This window comes from Vitis riparia, chromosome 5 (assembly GCF_004353265.1).
Source record: "Vitis riparia cultivar Riparia Gloire de Montpellier isolate 1030 chromosome 5, EGFV_Vit.rip_1.0, whole genome shotgun sequence".
Classification (NCBI taxonomy): Eukaryota; Viridiplantae; Streptophyta; class Magnoliopsida; order Vitales; family Vitaceae; genus Vitis; species Vitis riparia.
The window spans coordinates 18,886,694-18,903,783 of NC_048435.1; the positions used below are offsets into that span (position 1 = coordinate 18,886,694).

General features: G+C 33.8%; 1 protein-coding gene across 1 annotated transcript; it reads right to left on the reverse strand.

Annotated features, from left to right (window-relative positions):
- Positions 1-1,438: 1,438 nt before the first annotated feature.
- On the reverse strand, positions 1,439-14,165 carry LOC117914673 (30S ribosomal protein S1). Its single transcript, XM_034830103.1, has 10 exons — positions 13,809-14,165; positions 12,806-12,965; positions 9,785-9,846; positions 8,117-8,276; positions 7,908-8,028; positions 5,967-6,048; positions 5,767-5,870; positions 2,044-2,122; positions 1,875-1,925; positions 1,439-1,777 (listed from the first exon to the last, which is right to left on the reverse strand). Exons 1-10 carry the CDS (start codon positions 14,076-14,078, stop codon positions 1,694-1,696), a joined length of 1,173 nt encoding a protein of 390 aa, XP_034685994.1. The 5' UTR covers positions 14,079-14,165; the 3' UTR covers positions 1,439-1,693.
- Positions 14,166-17,090: the final 2,925 nt, after the last annotated feature.

Genomic DNA, 17,090 nt, shown 5'->3' on the forward strand with positions numbered 1-17,090 from the left:
TTATCGGGATTATTTCATTCCTATCAATCAAATAACACTTGAAAATATATGGTAAAATCTAAACCGGTAGACGAATAGGACTGAAGTTCAAAACAATGGGACCAAGGTAAACACAAAATGGAGCACAAGTAGGGTACAAAATAATAAAATAAAATTGTACGCTTGATATGTTATGAGTAGCCTCACTTTCAATAGGACCCCAAAAGAAAAATGCTAGGGTACCACATTATGGGCGCATTTCCGATGATGACAGTTGAGTTAATAACGGTAAATAATTTTAATTAAATAAGCCTTTAAGGCGCAAAATTACCCAACTTCCAAGGATAATAACATCCAATCAATAAAAGAAAAAGACTTGAATGGGTGTTTAGTAAATTAACTTAATAACTTAAATATCGTCATTAAGTAAATTAAACATTTTTGGTAAAATAATTTAGTCATATAACTCAAAAATAACTTTAAGTAATAAGTAAAAATAATTAACTTATTCTTAAATCTATATTTTTATTTTATATATTTTTTCCATTTGTCTTACTTATCTTCATGATCTCCTTTGCTATTCCACAACCTTCACTATTATTTAACCTCTTTTATCCTAATTATAATTTATGAGGATAAATATTTTAATTTGATTATTTAGAATAAATTTTTAATTAATTTTATCAAATAATCTTGATACTTAAAATAAGAATTAAGTAATAAGTTTTAAGTCAACAATTTAAGTATAATTTAACTTAAAGTCAACTTAAGTTATTAAATAATAAACTTGAAGTTTTACCACATACTCCCGAATAATTTCATTTAAATCAAAAAATAATAAGTTGTAATCATAAGATAAAAAAAATAAAAAAATAAAAAAGAAAACAAAGATTAACCAACCTAACATCCAAATTATAATTGAAAAACAATCTAAAATGACCAAATAGGAGAGAAACAAAAATAGATGAAGAACAACACCAAAAAGAAGTAGCATCATATTAGGCTATGAATGTTACTTTTAAGAAGATAAGGTTTTCTAACTTAAACAAAAAATTTAGTTTGGAATTATGGGATATAAGGAAACATTTGTAGCCTAATTGCCTCAATACAATCAAACTTCATTGACGGTGTTGAACTATCAATTTTCCTAAAAACTTAAGTTTACAATATTTAAATTCAATATACATATCATGCTCTTTAATACCCTCCCTTATAGCCTCATACCAGAATATAGAGAGACGAATAGAATTTGGATTCATATCCAATGAACTACAATTTGGTGAAGAATTTGGATTGATATCCAACAAAACAAATGGGGCAAATGTAAATTGTGGAGATGTGGCTCAAACACAAGACCTATGTCAAACCAAGCTTTGATATTACGTTGAACTACCAATTTTCATAAAATCTTATAATTACAAAATTTGAATTCAATATGCATATCATGCTCCTTAACAGGTGAAAACCAAAATCTTAAAATAGTAATTAGAAAAAGCCAAATGTTGGAAGTGTGAATTGGAAACTGAAGATCAACACCTCTTGTGAGATTAAAATTTTGGTTGTAGTATGACAAAGCTGATCTATTGACACAATATGCAGATTATGACTGCCAGGTTTGAGTTCGTGACTTCTGTACAATAGCTGCAGAAAGTATATATGAACATATCCTAGACCCAGATGGAAAGGTAATCAATGAGATGGAACCCAATTTAACTCACGGGACACGCTCCAGTACTCGCTGTAATGCCTTTTTGATGCCTTCTTGATCAAGTGACGTTGTCAGTTGTATTTCTTGCACCTAAATCACAGAGAGACCATTAGGCTTCCACACACCAGGAGAGAGGGAGGGAGGGAGGGAGGGAGAGAGAGAGAGAGAGAGAAGTGATTTAACCTACCTGCCTTCCAGCTCGAGCAAGGAGAGTGAACTGTTTGTCAACGGCTGGGGCCTGGGATAATGCAAGATTATTTTGGAAGAAAGTATAAAAATGATAATCAACACTAGAAAATTTTAAAAGAAGAATAAAGAACTGGATGTTATTGATGAAACATCAGCCCCGCACTCACATTTGAAAGCCAGAGCTGCAGGTCTTGTGAAACTACTCGTTTCTCGAATCCTTGACGACTAATTCTTACATCACTTATCCTGCAGAAAAATAGATATTTAAATTAGATATTCAAGGACAAAAAGGAAATCTAATGCTGAAATAATAATTGGTTTCGAATAAGAAAAAAACAAGCAAATCCAGACAGTGGATATAAAGCTGAAAATCGTATTGTAGGCCTATGATTCTCTGACGTGTTCGAAAAGTAAATTGGAATGTGATGGTTTTCACTTGTTATATTAAATAAGTAAAAATCTAACTTAAACATACATGTCTTCTACTACTCTAAACAACTTCATGTTACTGGAGGTAACCTTATTTATAAAGTTTTGACACTAGACAGTTGACCATGGACCATAGCTGCTTCCCTTGGATTAGTATAAGTAGAAAATAACATCATGATAAGGGCACATAAAGAGGGAACATCACTGAGATATTCAATGCTTGATTGATTTGTCATTTTCATAGATGTGGTTTTAGATGGAGTAAGGATAGTTATTGCTTAGTAGGCTGCTATCGTAGATGTGTAACTACCTTTTACCTATCCCCCCTTTACCGAAGGATTAGTTGTTTGGGAAGCAAAAAGGGAATTTACCAAGAGCCCCTACTTCCCTTCATACTGATACGTAACATAATGGTCTAACTAAAGGTTGTGGATGACAGTCTTGAGCTTGATAGTATGAACAAAATAATAGACTAAGGTTAAGGGTGATGTTCTTGAGCTTTCCAGTAGTCATACATACCTTATCCTTATTCATAGGGATTGCCTAAAATGTGATGGTGCCCGCATTAGTTTCCATTGCTGTAATCCTCGTTTTGCACCCCATTATGGCAGTGACTTCTATTCCAGCCTCCAGATAGGGATTGAATCCAATGGTCTAGGAGAAGTACTAGGTTTTTATTTGTGATCAAAGTTTACCTGGGGAGAAAGATACATGTTTTCACTTGTCCGTGTTCTTTGATTTTCCATATAATTATTGTGATGGGGATAAAGGTGCTTACATGAACTTGCTATCTACAGACAGCCCTAAACATTGCATAAACGGCAATACCTAAGCTCTTGCTGATCAATTGCAAGATGTTTGAGATATCAGAGGGAAATACAGGGAAGATGGGTCTTACCTTAAAATGCTGGAAAGGGGACGGGGTTTTCCAGTTGGATTAGGTTGTGAAGAAAGGATTCACGGTTGACTAACTAGAGGAGGAGGTATAAGTACAAGAGAGCAACCCTTGCTTTGAAATCTGAGGGACTGAGTCACTTCATTAGGCAGAAATCAGGAGTAATGTTGAAAGTCTACCACCTTTTCTGTTTTCTCTGGAGACTCCTTTAGGTCATCCCAGGATTTTGGATGGTAATAAATGGCCTTGAAAGTCCTAGATGAACTTGTCACAGAGAAGCTTAGAGATAGTGGGCAAGTAGTTCATGGTCCCCTAGCCAAGGAAAGGGAATCTAGCAGATAGTGGGTGGGTAGTGAATGGTTCCCTAGCCAAGAAAAGGGTATCGAGCAAGACTTCGAGTTAGCTTGGTATTTGGAACTATATGAATACTGCTAAGGTGGACTAGCTGGGTGACCCAAGGAGAGGCAGTGTTTGTCAGTTTGGGGAAGTGGTGTTTGCTGGATGTGATTTCATAGGGGCGAATAGAGTTCATAAGATGGAAATGGTGCTAGACATTAGGATGCATGGTTAAGAGAGGAAGGTTGATGCTATAGGGGATCCATTGCTGACAAATGGTGGGGGACAGAAGCTCAGTGAGTTGGGGTCACATGGTTGGCCTGTTGATTATTTTATGGGGAAGGAAGGATAAGAGAGGAGCCTTTTTCTGGGAAAGGACAGAGGATTGGAGGTGATGCTATCCGCAGCAAATCCAAATCCATTGGCTGCTATGGGTCTGCTAATAGTACTGACAGTGAGGGGAAATGAAAAGGACTATAGACCAAAGCATGTGTCTAATTAGGTTCTAAGCAGGACATTCAGATTCAGAAAATTCTCACGGTACTCTCTCAAGGTTTAGGAAGCAGTGACTATGACACTGTTTGCTAGAGCAAGGGGGAATTCCTACAGAAGGATCTAGTTCAAGAGTTTAAGTTAAGAAAATTTGCATGTTTATTAACCATAATGGCAAAGGTAGGATTTGTAATAGAATAGATGTGACAAAGAAGAGAATGGATAATATTACAGTGCCATGAAGTTCAGAATCACCCAAATGCATCACAATAAAGACAAGGTGTGTATGACTCCATGCTCAATTAATCACTAATTATGTCTGTCTGAGCATTTAAATAGGGTTGCTATGCAGCATAGGGTTCCTAGGCAGGTTTGTCATGCAGGCTAGGGTCCAGGATTTTCAGTCCCTTTTGTGGAGAACCTTTAGGCAATGTTTGTTTCTTAGAAATTTTGAGGGAAAATGAAAAGGAAAGGAAATAGAGAGTAAAAATGGAAAGAAAGAAAAAGTAAAGGAAAATAAAAATAGATATAAAGTTCATAAATTGTTTTATATGGTTCTTCAAACTCATTTCACTTACTTTTTCTCCTCTATATAAACATTAAATAATTTGAAAATACATTAAGTTTCTAACTAATTTTAATTATATTTTATTCTTTCCATATTTTTCAAAGTAAAACCAAACACAAGAAAATCATCTTCCTTAACATTTTTCTTTCCTTAGTATTTTCCTAGAACCAAACATGGTCTTATGCTTTGTAAATTGGGTTTTAATTAAACTAGTTTGACAAGAAATCATTCACAAACAATAATATCAAAAGCTATAATGCAAGGGAAAGCAAGGGAGTTATCATTAATGGCCAAGAAATTGATGACTTAAAATTCTTAACATCTAAAACAATCAGAAAATAATAGCAAATAAATGGATGGAATCACCACAAATGAAGCAATCTTCAAATTAAGGCCTCAAATATGCAGTTTCCAAATAAACAACCCCATTCTAAGAGGCAATTTAAGGACAAAATCATTTTAAAAAAAACGGTGATAAGACAATAGCACTAGGGTATGAAAAAACAACAAATAGATGATATAGAGGAAGGAGGGATGGTTGAATTAGAGGAAGATGGGATGGTATGGAGGACAGTAGAAAAGGATGTTAACAAGAGGGAGGGCATCTCTCAAGCCTCTTGGACACAAATAATTGCAAAATGTTGCAATACAAACACTTGAGGTGCCTAACTCAACCCACCAAACAAAAGGATATAGAAGAGAAAGAAGGTGACAGACAACAAGAAAAAAGTTAAGAGAGAGAGGAAAAAAAAAATGATAAGAAAAAAAAGACAGGCAGCTGACCCTAGTTTCTCAAAGTAAGCATCAAAAACTTCTCTAAGTAAAAGGACAACAAATAAAAACTCCATATAACTAGTAACTCAGCCAAACTTTAATAACCAGCCTGAAATACAAAATGTCCCTAAAAAATACCTGTTTTAGTTTTAGTACAATTTTCATCTCCAACTTGATTGAAACAGTACTTTGAACTAAACCTAGAAACTCCATGTTGACCCAGTGGTTAAATGCACATGGCAATATCTCAAAATTCTTATAGAAATAGGAGTTAGGTTGTCTATTTAGAGGATATATAGAGAAGAACATAAAAGTAGAAAGTACACAAATGTGACAAAAGTGTCCCTAAAATCTCAGCAAGAATTCTTCACAAGTCAAGCAATAATGAGATCATACCCTTCTTCCTGGAGTAGCTCTTCAAATATTGTTTCAAGCCCTGGAAGAGGTTCGATGTCATAGCTATCGCTTGTCCTCAGAGAATCTGGACCTGTTGATCCATCCTGTAAAAGGTGACTTACGTCAGATGACTTTGTCCTATGAAGAAGAAAGATGATCTGTCAAAGTGCATAGCAGAAAATATTGTCACCCTTACACACCTGAGGAATTACTTTGTCTAAAGTTTCTAAAAGTGGATCTTCTTCCAGTTGTTTAATTGACAATGTAATCCTTGATTTTACCCTGCATTCAAGTACTAATTCAAAACCCAAATGTTACCGTTAAAGAAAAACTACACCAATTTAAAAACCATTCCAGTTTAGCTAAATTCCAAATGCACAAAGAAATATTGATCTCCTTAATTAATTTAAACCCAGATATCGACTCCAAACATGATTCCTCAATAAGACAAATAAGTAAATAAATAAAACTTCAAGTTGACTACAAAATCAGGACGATATATGCTCAAGAGCGATCCTCCCAAATTATCCTATGTGTAGATAAACAATCCCTTGAGGCCTGGTTTCAACCGGTAAATGACCAGGCCAGGTTTGTGGGAGGTTATAGGTTAGAATCCCAGTGGGGACAAAATAAAAGGAAAATATCAATAGGAAAAATAAATAAACAAATGAAACTTCATGTTGACTACAAAATCAGGACAATATAAGTTCAAGAAAGATCCTCCCAAATTATCGCATATGTAGATAAACAATCCCTTGGGGCCTAGTTTCAAGTGGCAATACATTGTTAGGAGTGGTCAGCCATATGGGACAGTAATTCACATTTGAGGGGAGAGTAAAGTCAAGAGAGAGGAGAGAGGGGGTTGGAGTAGAGGCAGCAGGCTAAAATTGGAAGCTTGCAAGTCAGAGAATTCCAGATTCATAGAGAATCTTTAGAATTCATGAAAGTAAGCTGAGATTTGTTTCCATTTTCTAAAAATATAAAAATATAGGGCCTTTCCATTGTGTTTCTAGAGGAAAACTTCCAGTAACCAACTGATGATAAAGTGGAACCCTCTGGTGCTGGCCCCATTTCTCATCAAGACTGGTGGGTCTCCCCCACTACCATTGTCGTTACTCAGCATCAGCAAGCCTCCAACTGCAGTTGTCAGACCAAGACCCTCTGGAACTATTGAGAAGTTACCTAAAAAAATTAAGATGATGCAGCAGAATCTCACATATTAAGGATATATTGACAGCATTAAGGAGTACATGACCCAAAAATAATTAAAAGAATGAGAGAGGATTCTAAAAGTTATATGTGGGCTTTAATCCTCCTTGAAAAGTAACACAAATGGTATTTACAACTGCTAATTTTGAAGCTCTTTCAGGACTGGCAACCTGTATCCTTGGCCACCACATCATCACTTTAATTTTTTGCTTCTAAATTTCTGAATCAACCTTCTGCTTTGAGTTTGCTAACAAATAATTTGCCCCCTGAAGCTGCCAACAATCATCCACAAGACCAACTCAACGCAATTACTGATCTTAAGTTGTTTTACCAAAGAATTAATTGATATCTCCAACAGACTGTATCTTCTTAAACAAATGACCACAAGGAAAGGTTCAAACTAAAAATAGCTTTTCCTTACTGTTCGGATTATAACCTTTACTTTGACACAGAAAACTGTTGACAACAAAAAAAAATACATGCATGCATGCATATGTGTATAGGGATCATCCCGATTTGTTCCCACAATAAAACCAACCAAACCAGATCTTCCAAATCAAAGATACGCCATAGGAACAAACAATGAACGAATTCATAGAACTGAAAGTATGAGAAGCTATTTCCAGAATTCCAAGAAAAGAGATAAAATTGTTGATTGCTAATACTGGATTTTCAAATACTTCTTAGCCTTTTGGAAGGTACAGATACCTTATAAAAACAAGACTATGTATTGCATTTCCTCTTATGCAATTTGGGGCTAGGTGAGCGGATGTGTATGTATCTAATGAAAACATGATTCTGCACTGGCCTTCTAGAATTTAGAGTGATCTAATTTAGGTAATAGAATTAGTTATTCTGGCCTTGGATTTTTATAGTATTATACAAATATTTATTAACAGAAAGTATCAAAGGCAGGGAAATAGAAAAATCACCTATCTACTTTAACAATTTTAACCCTCACTTCATCACCCTCGTTTAGGACGTCTCTTACATCTTGAACTAAATCCCATGAAACCTCAGAGACATGTACTAGTCCAGTGAGGTGATAAAGACCTGCATCATAGTTTCAAAAGGCCATTAAACTTTTTAAGATATATGAAACACATCATATTACCAGTAATATATGTAACAGAGAAAGTACCATCAGGAAAGCGTAAGTGAACAAAGGCACCATAATCCTCGACCGAACCCACCATTGCTTCAAAAATATCACCTATATTAATTTGTTTGGAAAATTTCCACCAGGCAGCTTCCTTTTCAGAGAAAATCAATTTCCTTTTCTCCTCATCCGCTAGGATTACCTGAAATATCAAAGAAAGCAAATAAATTTCCAAACATTCCATGAAAATGAGAAAGTTTATCAATAAGAAATAGCTCTTTGATCATTATTCAGAAAGAAGGAAAACAATATTTTTATCATTATTCAAAGATGAGAAAAAAGAAATAAGTCAGGCCATGATGGTATATTAGGAGAAAGACCATACTAGAGCTAACATAGTTACTTCGAAAATTCTCATTAGAACATTCCATGGACTCTGAATATGTTTATTCCTCTAAAGGGGATTATAAAATATGGCATCCAAGAGAAGGATTTAATTCCAATGCCTATTTAGTCTGTTTGCTTTATTTGGGTGCAACTCCCATGCTCTTGATTCCGTTCATTCAGTTTGTCCAATTGCCTCACTTGCTGATGAGCATGGGAAAATTACTAGACAACATATTCAGACATTCTCATTTTTGTTCTATTTGGATTCTTATTTTGTTTGTGGTAACTTGTAATGCACATTAGGATATCCTCCAAATCTGAAAAGTGCTATAATTTCCTTTTTCTTAGGGTAGTTGAAAATTTGTTTTTTTTTTTTTTCAGTCACAATTAACATTCTCTACAACTCGAGAAGTAAAACTCTTCTCAACCTTTCTTCCTAGTGAGACAATTTCAGGGCCTTCTCTCCATTTTCAGAAGAAAGTAGCAGGACATCAACCCAATTATCACTTTCCATTTTTCTCACATATCTTTTCTTCTTTCTTTTATCCCCTCCTCTTCTTCCTACCTTCACTGTTCCAGGAAAAAGAACAAGGTATATGGGGTGGGCATTAGTAGGCCTTTCTAGAATTTTTCTTCACTAAAGCTATCCCCAAAGGTCTTACCTCAATTAAGGTATTAATAATATTTCTTTTCATTCCATTCCATTGCCTCATTATCCATCACTAAATAAACAGACAACAAATGGAGGAACAACTAGACAGAAGAGGATTTAATCAAGACCTTCAGGCACCAGAAACCACATCAACCTATTGCCTTGCTGCAAAAGCTGTGGATTGACAATGTATATCAACCTTATAATCAAACTCTGAAACCTCTAAAAGTTGCAGTCTGATCCCACCCAACTACCATAAATTTTGTAACATGATTTTACCATCTTGCCTCCTTCTGTGACCACCCCTAGATTTTCCACACTTTGTAGTTTGACCCTGTTCCTAATATCATCTGCTATGAGATAAATGACAAAAATTCAAGCTAAACGTTTCAAACCCTCTGCACTGATTATATAAACAAAAGGATAATAAACACGCACTCACAGGTCAATTTGTGCAGGTGAAGCATAAGTGATGATTCACCTTTTACACACTCAGTCTCTTGAGCAAGGGATTGTTTTGTAAGAGGAAAACAATTAGACAGAGGCATAGTATATAAATCCATGTTGTTCAACTCTATATTAAATAATTAATGCGTTTAATACATAAATGAGATGAATTTTTAGATTTCAACAACTTAAATATACATACTTTTAAGTATAAAACTCAGTACCTTCACGGAAATAAGAGAACCAATCAATCCTTTTGCAATCTCTTGGATGGTTTTATGGGGTTCTACAAGAAATGGCATCATAGAGAAATGTCAATGAGTGAGCAATTACAATTGCAATCTTCCATGAAAATAGCATGCTAGCATGGAAATCATTTAATAATGCTAATATCACCATTGATATTAACAAACAACCAGCATAGAGAAACATGATTTGACATAATACTAAAAGTTCATACAAGGGTATGGCAGCAACTTTTTCTTCTGTTTGAAACTCAAATAAAAAAAAATACTAGATCAGTTACATGTTGGCAAGTTTCAACCTGGGCCTATCAATACAAGCCAGGTTGCTACCATATAGATTCTGTTAAGCTACCAATTTGAACCTAAAGTTTAAGCTATAGGGCAATGGGCCAACAATGTATATCATGCCAACCAACGCCAATAAATAACTCTTAAAAGAACATTACGATAAGCTCCAAACTCATTCTAGTCAACAGGAACACCTTAAACACAATGGATTGTACTTGGTTTAGGCTTTCTTAGTCCACCAGCCAATATTCAACCTGATTACTCTGACTTTCAATGGTTTAATTGCAAAATTCATATTAGTATGTTTTTAAATATTTATTATGACAACATGATATAAGGAGCCAAAAAAGGTGACACTTTCCATCAGCTGCAATTAATCAAAGGAAACTGCATTAGTGTAGCCCATTTCTTGTAACTAAATCACTTTACCAATAAAAAAATAAAAAGGGATTTTTCAAAAAGAAGGAACTCGTTTTTTTGGCCTTATCTTGCAGATGACGGTGTAAGAAGACTCAAAATTAAGGTGATCCACCTAGATTTATTTTGTAACATCATTTTCTTTTCAATTTATTACCAAGGAATAGGTTCCTCACGTACCATCAATTTGAAGAGGGAATTAAGGATAGTTACTTAGAACTTTGATGCCAGAATGTGAATGAGGAAAACTAGAATGTAAAGGAAGGAGAGAAAATTTTTAGAGTTAAGATAAACTTATTTTTTGATAGGTAAGTGCAAATTGTATTAAAACGCCAAAAAGGGTGCACCAAAATACACACAGTGTATACAACGGTTGCCAAAAAGTGTCAAAAAGGATAGGGAAAACAAAAAAACTCCCTCCCTCAATCTAACCCCAACCAATCAATAAAATCAACTAAGGACATAGAAGTATGTTCTATAAATAAGTTTGTCCAAAATAATAAGTTACACAAAAACAAAAACTTTAGCCAATGAACAAAAAGTTTCATATTCTCAAAAGATCCTTTATTTCTCTCCTTCCAAATTGTCCAGAATAGGTATAAAGGCATTGCTCTCCACACTCTCTTCCTCTTTCTTCCAATGATCGATCCATGCCACCCTAACAAGGTCCCTTTAACTGTAGAATGAATCACCCAATACACCCTGAATAAAGAGAACAAGAGCTCCCATAACAGCCTTGCCTTTCCACAATGCAAGAGTATATGGTCAATTGACTCCTCGTGAACATAATAAAGGGAGCGGGAGCATCTATTGGCTAAAGGCCACCCTCTCCTTTGCAATTGGTCTAAAGTCGAAACTTTCCCCCATGTAGCTATTACTTTTCCAAAACCCATTACATATGGCTCTGATATTAAAAAAGCAAAGCAGGAAATGAAAAGGCTTTCTTCATTGAACAAATGAAAGACAACAATATTATACACAAAGGTAATAAGGTGCACTTAGAAAAAATGAAGCATCAACTAAATATGATAATCTAAACAGGGGGAGGCCCTATCATTTTGCTTTGATTGTGGATCTACTTGTTGTATATTTATGAAGTGGTCCCCTAGTTTATGTTGTTTGCCAAAAATATAGTTTTCTTTTTTTAGTTACTAGAGTGGGGGTTAATTCTAATCTGTGACAATGGAGAGGACTTTAGAATCTAAAGATTCTTAGATAAATGTAAGTTTAGTAATACAAAACTACCGAATGATGAGGAGCTATGTCCACGAGATCTTAAAACGTAGCCATTTTTGTTATAGCCAAAATGAGGATATTAAGATGGATACGTTGCAATGAAAGAAAAGATAAAACAAGAAATGAATAGATTCATAAAAAGCTTAGGGTGACAGCAATTACGAGCAAGATGAAGGAATGTATCCCAAAGATGGTTCAACCATGGGCAAAGAAGATCAAGGACCACAATAGTAAGAAAGAATGATTTCGTTCTAGTTAAAGTTTTTACAATGACAATATAGCAAAAGGTTAAAACCAAAAGAAAAATGAAAAAAAAAAAAAAAAAAAAAAAAACAAGGCTAACAGGTTGATAAAACTATAGTTTACGGAGTGAATGACCCAACATGAACTGATCCAAAGCATCCATGCAACTAGCAATCTAGATTCAAGGCCATTCTAGTTTAGTTGATGCAGAGGATTAGCACAACCAACTCAAGCAGTAGAGACATAAGGCCATATTGATTGGATTGTAGAATCAAACTAAATGAGTGTAATAAATTAAGCTGATTAGCATACTAGTCTTTTCAACGAACAGTCTCTTCCTTTGTTTGTGGCACTATTACACAGGCATGACCTGTGCGTGTATTATGGACATGTACATAGCTACTTTATATAAAGGAATACTTGTCACAGTTCTGAAAAAATGAATATCAGGTTCAGCATGGAACTAGGCCACAACTTAAAGAAATAAAATATTGACATCAAATAAAACAAAATATCATAAGGTCAGCCTGCACAAGCAACAGACCATTCAACTGATAACCCATGAGGTGCATATTCAAAACAAAAAGAGAAGCATTCACATCAATTTTCAGAAATGCAGCTGAAATCAAATGCAATGTCATAATAAAGCCTTCCTAGAAACCTTTCTAAGCTCAAATATTGGTAAAAAGGAAAACCATAATTAATTTCAACAACACTTCAAAACATGTCTTAACCACTCGTGAGAGCTATTATACATGAAAACTGCATAAAAGAACTTGAAAGAAAAATTATAATTGCATCCAAGAAAAAATGTACCTTTACATGAATGGGATGGACTCAACTGTGGGAAGGGAAGAAACCCCACAAGAGAATAAAATCGAACCAGTAAGCCTCCTCCATTAAAACCTTCAATCCTACCCTCATATATGAATCCACTCTCAAGATGAGCCCTTGCTGCTTTCCAGTCAGCAGACCTCTACTTCTTTGCAGAAACTAAGTATTAGATCATATCATGTATTAAAAGCATTGATCTGCCACTACACAAAATCAATGATATCATCTAGATGTTAAACTCTGTCAGTAGCGCACCACTAGAACTTTTTTTTTTTTTTGATAGGTACCACTAGAACTATTTAGACTACACATTTATTCAATATCTTCTGTACCAATATGTTAGAAGGAATATTGATCTAGTACAAGTAGCTAAGGGCCAAATGAATCAAAATTAAAGCAATGCAGATTAACAAATATTTTGATTTCAATTGTATTATTGGATGTTACAACAATTCTTGACTTTTGTTCAAAAGTTTACCGTCCTGACAGTGATTTTCATCATTTTTCTAATAAAGTTCAAATATTATTGATACTTTCTTGATATTTCGACCTCGGAAATAATCGCCCACACACGGTCTACCAAACAAGAACCAAGAATTGCCAAACAGGAATCAGGAAATGTCACATTGAATTACACAGAAACCACTTCCCCAGGCAAATTATATCAAATTAATCAAAACTTATCCCGAAAATACCAGTCCGTTTTGCTGCAATGAAAATTTAACTAAAAAAAATCCCCAACTTGAAACACTAGCACTCATTATTTTCCTTCCTTCTCCTTTCCTCAATTTTCTTACTATCCAAACAAAAAAAAATTGTTAAACTACTAATGAACATAAAAGCTAAGTAGTTGGTGAATGAAACAACGATGTAGATCAAATTAATCTTAGGCTAAAACATTGACACCATGCTTCATCTCTCACTTCAACCAATTAAATTAAAAACTTATACAATAAGCCGATTAGGCCAAAATCTCAAAACTCACCCGAGCTTGGCGAATGGCGTCGAAAGGGGGAGGAGGCGAACCTTCGACGACTCCGGCAGTGGCCTGCTCGGAGCCCTCGGTGGAGACTCGGGCAGTGGCAATATGGAATGGGGACCTTCTCAAGGGAGATCTCCGGTAGAAACTGGAGATTTTGGAAGGATTTATGAGGAGAGAGGCAGAAGAGTTGGTGTTGGAAGAGGAGTCCCAGCAGAAGAGCTTTGAGAGGATTGAGAGGCCAGTCACTGATCCCGAAGGTCCACTGAAGATCATATTTGTTCCGGCTTGTGCTTACGAACACAGCAAACGCACAGCACAGAAGTCAAGTAGAAGAAAACCGAGAATTCAGATTATGATGAAGATAACTTCTTGGGATTCTCATGAACTTCCATCTTCCAAGTGTTACTTTTCTGCCCACAGATTTTTCCCTCCTTTTATTTTTTTTATTTTTTATTTTTATTTTATTGATTTATTTTTGTCTCTTTTTCATATCCACTTGTGATATGATATCCAATGCCCAATTTTTAGTAAGCATTGTAAGTGCAATGCAAGCATTATAATTATGAAAATAAATTATAAATTAAAATTAATTAGACAATGAAAATTATGAAAGTAAATTATAAATTAAAATTAATTAGACAATGAATCGTGATTTGATAATTTTTATAATTCAATGATCTGTTCAATTTTAAAAACATTCATATTAGATATACCATACATTCAAATTGGTCAATTTCACAAAAATAATAATAATAATAATAACTAAATAAATTAGGTGTAAACGTGAAATCATGTTTATTGAGGTTCATTATTTACATCATTTATGGAGGTTTATAAACTAAAAACTTGTTAAATCATTTGATTTCCTTTTTTTTCCTCTTATATTAACCACTTCTTTTGCAATTATTTTTTTATAAAAAAAAATTGACATTTATATATTATTCATATATAAAATTTATATACTACAATACAATAGAGTTATACTTTATTTTGTTAATAATATAAATGATTTATATTGATTTGATTATAAATAGTCTTGAAATTAATTTTAAAATGACTACATTTTTCTTGAACCGTGGAATACTTTATTCGCTTTTCCCAATAAATATATATAAAAAATTATTTTACCGTTAGCACTATCCATACTTTTCAAGGTGTTAGTACTTTACCTTGTACATATGACACCAAAGCTTTGTGGGGGCAACACTTTGATTCCATGAATGACCTATGACAAAGACATGGTGAACAATTGAGGCAAATGGGGTGCAAGGCTTTTAGGTGACTCGACGATGAGTGCATGATGCCAACACACATGATGCTAGCACACATAGGCAAGCACATTATGAGTGTGCATGATTTGTATGAACTTCATTAGGTTTTATTTATATAATTGTTTGTCATTATCTTTCATCCTAATCATCTCTATTCATATTGGAAGCGCATTGCATTTAAGATATGTTGTTCAGGTATGCTCTCCATTTTATGAGTATGCATGATTTGTATGAACTTCATTAGGTTTTATTTACATAATTGTTTGTCATTATCTTTCATCCTAACCATCTCTATTCATATTGGAAGCACATTGCATTTAAGATATGTTGTTTAGGTATGCTCTCCATTTTATGAGTATGCATGATTTGTATGAACTTCATTCATGTTTGATATTATCCTTGACTGTTTTGATTGTTACTTCAATTTTTTATTTTTTTTTTATGAGATGCATGTTATGTAACTTGTTGTTTGATTTAACCCCATTGTCTTATGATACTACTTTAAGAGGCACCTTAGGTACACTTGCTAACTTTGCTTTATGTTTGTGGCTGAGAATGATTGTTCGTTTGCTCATTATATAATTAAAATGTAGGGACCCCTTAAGCTTTCTTGGTACCCTAAGTTAATCAATTAATTGTCACACTTCTCTCAACCTAGCCAATAGAGACCTTTTTAGGGCTTAAAGGGGTGCTACATTTTTAAGATACTTTCCCTATAGGTAATATGATCCTTAGATTTAGACTCAAGTTCTATAAAGACACGTTTTTTCAAAAGTTTAAGGAATAATTTTTTTAGGGTTTTAGTTTCTTATTTTATTTTCCCTATAAACAAAATAAAATTAAGTGACGACTCTAGTTTTTATAAAACACAATTTTTTTCACTTCAAATAGTGAGTCCTGTCGACAAGTGGAGATGCATGTGAAAGATGCAGATCCACAATTATGTATATCTTGAATATATCGAGACACTCATGTTTTGATGTTACATCTTTTATTTTGCTTGTGAACTAACCTTCTCTTCTTATATAAGCGTTCTACCCATTTTGAGCATTATTGATGATGTATGTTCCATCCCTTCTTTGTTTTGTTCCTTTGATACGCATGTCATGCTTTGAATGTTCTTTTATCGTTTACTCTTGTTTATTATTAGCATTACCTTATTGTATTCTTTTTTTTTGTTTATTTATTTTATCTCTTGGTATTCATTGATCTATTAGTCAATTGTCTTAATTATCTCTACTTGTTTAATAGAGACCTTTTTAGTGTTTAGAGTGGTGCTATCCTATAATACCTTCTCAAAATGTAATCGGATTGTACTCGGTTTTTGTAAACATGTTTTTCCTTTAAAAATGAGTCATTAAGGTTTTATTTCTTACTTTGTTTTCCATTTTAGAAATAAATAAGAATAAGTGACGATTCCAACTTTTTCAAAAATAAGTTTTTCACAATAAAATGAGTATCACCATTAAGTTGGGATGTACATGAAAAATATGAGTCCATAGATATTATTTTTTCGTCTATGTTTTCTATTTTACAAATCATTTCAAACATGAAGTTATAAAATGTCTCATTTTACAAATGAATCCCTCTCTTAAAAGGAATTGTCATAAAAAACATAAAATAGTGAAACACATTATACAAACTTGATAAGGTGTGATATAAAAATAAATTCCAAGTAAAAGAAATTAAAAGGAAATTGGAATTCCTATTATCAATAAGGTGCCTTAGAGTGATACAAGTCATAGTAAAAATGCAAGCTTGATTAAAAAATCCTAGATATGTTAGTTAATTGAGGTAAGAATAGATCGGAGAATAATTCTTGTAAGTATTTTTCCAAATTTTTCTAAAAACCAATTGGAATGTGAAAAAACAAGATGAAAAACCTCTCCACAAAGATAAGTAATAAAAATGGATTATCAAATCTCTTGGACAAAGAATTGTTGCTCAATCATATTTGGGTTATTTGATTAAAAGGGATGAAATCATCCTTATTTTATAAATCTAACCCTTATTT